This window comes from Laccaria bicolor, genomic scaffold, assembly GCF_000143565.1.
Source record: "Laccaria bicolor S238N-H82 LACBIscaffold_28 genomic scaffold, whole genome shotgun sequence".
Taxonomy (NCBI): Eukaryota; Fungi; Basidiomycota; class Agaricomycetes; order Agaricales; family Hydnangiaceae; genus Laccaria; species Laccaria bicolor.
Genome location: NW_001889899.1, coordinates 362,284 through 364,300, shown reverse-complemented (window position 1 = coordinate 364,300; position 2,017 = coordinate 362,284). Strand labels below are relative to the sequence as shown.

At 44.3% G+C, this 2,017-nt stretch overlaps 2 protein-coding genes across 2 annotated transcripts in view; one reads left to right on the top strand and one right to left on the bottom strand.

Moving 5' to 3' along the window:
* Positions 1 to 1,114: 1,114 nt before the first annotated feature.
* On the top strand, positions 1,115 to 1,443 carry LACBIDRAFT_304587 (uncharacterized protein; the record flags this gene model as incomplete). Its single annotated transcript, XM_001884960.1, has 3 exons — positions 1,115 to 1,170; positions 1,229 to 1,282; positions 1,335 to 1,443. The coding sequence occupies 3 exons, from the start codon at positions 1,115 to 1,117 to the stop codon at positions 1,441 to 1,443; spliced, it is 219 nt and encodes a 72-aa protein (XP_001884995.1).
* A 69-nt stretch (positions 1,444 to 1,512) lies between these two features.
* LACBIDRAFT_330630 (uncharacterized protein) overlaps positions 1,513 to 2,017 on the bottom strand; it is a gene marked incomplete at both ends in the record, with an annotated part of 2,178 nt that continues 1,673 nt past the window's right edge. The window contains one exon of the mRNA XM_001884859.1: positions 1,513 to 2,013. Within this exon, the coding sequence (XP_001884894.1) occupies positions 1,513 to 2,013 (501 nt within the window). The remainder of the gene's footprint in view (positions 2,014 to 2,017) is intronic.

The window sequence follows — 2,017 nt, the reverse complement described above, 5'->3', positions numbered from 1 at the left end:
CAATTACAGAAGTCCAATCCTACTTCATGAATGCCTGTAGTATCAAGAACAACGAAGTCGTTATTCCATGCGGGTTGTGGTACATGACAACGTTCTCTGAGTCGGTGACCTAGTTGAATTCGTAGCCCCAGTTTCTTAAGTGTTGTTGGTTTGAAGAAAGAACCTGTCCACTCCTATGATAATTGATTAACTGTAGAAGGAGGTTTAAAGATAAGAACACACCTGAATGCGATGCAGTGGGTTGGCTCAGTGGTAATCAACCATGCATGTTTGACAAATTAACTCCCCCCCTTCGCAATCCTGGCACCTATACAGTGTCTCAGAGCTCAAGCACTGACAACAGTTTTCCATCATGTACTCCCCCCTCCCTTCCCACCGAATATCTTCCTCCAGAAACACATCGCTATCCTTGATCCATTCTTTCAATGGGTAATCCTTTGATTAAATTGAAATTAGCCTTGAAATAGAATGAAATACAATGGCGTACTGAAGGTCTCTTTTTTCGTGGCCCTACAGAAATGAGATCGTCACTCAATGCATCAAAATAGGCAGGGTCTATGGCTGCAAGCTCTGCGAAAGCATCGTCCATTGTTGAAGAGAGATTTGGGAGGGTTGTGGAATCATCACTGATATTGGGATAGCTGGTAGGAAAGTCGACTGAAGGCATACAAGTTTCTTGTTGTTCTACTTCAAATTGTACATGCTTGGTATTTACTGAGAGTGCGTGGTGACCATGTCGATTAACGCGTTGGGTGAATTGAAGGACAGGAGTGATAATTGTGGTGGTGGGCTGAGTGTCAGGATCCTCGTCATCCGAAAGCTCTGCAGGGCGTGGCTCGGAGCGTTTCCGTTTGGGAGGCATTGAATTGGAGTAGCAACGGGGCTGGCAAGAATGACTTGGGTTGGTGAAGTGCCTGACTCTGTGAAGGTGTTTTTGCTGCACCTGACAACTACCATGCGATCTGATCAGGGCAATCAACGTCAACCAATCAATGGTAGAAATCAATCAAGATCGGTCTATTGTTTTCATAAATAGGAGCTTAAGCTCCCCTTTATCTTTAACAAAATGAAGAGCAACTGCAAATCGTTGGATGGTCTACAAGATATCCCAAACATGCAAAGTGTCTGTGGATTGTACCAAGTGTACGAAGATTCAAGGCCTATCCTATTGTGAGTGTTTTTATTTTTATTTTATTTGAATGGGGATGACTATCTTTGTGGCTATTAGCGACCACATGTTGACACGGAAATCAGATTTTCCGGGGATCTGGGAGGTTTATTGGTCAGTCTATTGATTTGAACTACAAAGTTTTTTTCATGGATACTCTGCACAGCTCAAAGTGTGGAAAGCCTTACTACTTCTACAAAGACGATGGGGCAGAGCGGTTGTACCTTGATGCAACATACATGGTGTGCATGCAAAAGATGAGACAAAATACTTAGGCTGGGTGTTGAGGAAGCAGAGAACATCAATTCATGCACATGAGATCAGGATATGAAATTCTAATCTAACTACTTGGCAAATACACGTCGACGATCCTCATTTAACTCAGTCAGCTTCGAAAAGAGACTGAGCGCCCTTTCGCAACGTTCAGTATAGTTACCGTTAATCTCTGACAAGCGTGCTTTACCCTCAGCAAGGATAAGTTGATCCTTCGTCCTGAAACCATACTTCACCCAGCGGAACAACCCCCCAGCAACAAACTGAGTGAATGACATTCGGGTCTCACCTGGCTGGATAGGCGTATTACCATGCCAAAAAACCGCCGAAGGAATGAGAATAGTGGAGCCGGGAGGAAATTCAATGATAAGCTTGAGATCAAAGATAATCATATGACCGCCAAGCGTGTAGTCGTAGTCGCCAAGTGCTGTGATCGCGCAAAGACCATGAGCGACGTTGGCGGAATCAGTGTGATCGAGGGTGATTGTATTGGGGCCTAAGTTGAACGTTGATGCGGTAAATATCGATTTTTCGAAGTTGTGGATGAGAGTCGGGTCGTGGTCGAATAGATGCTAT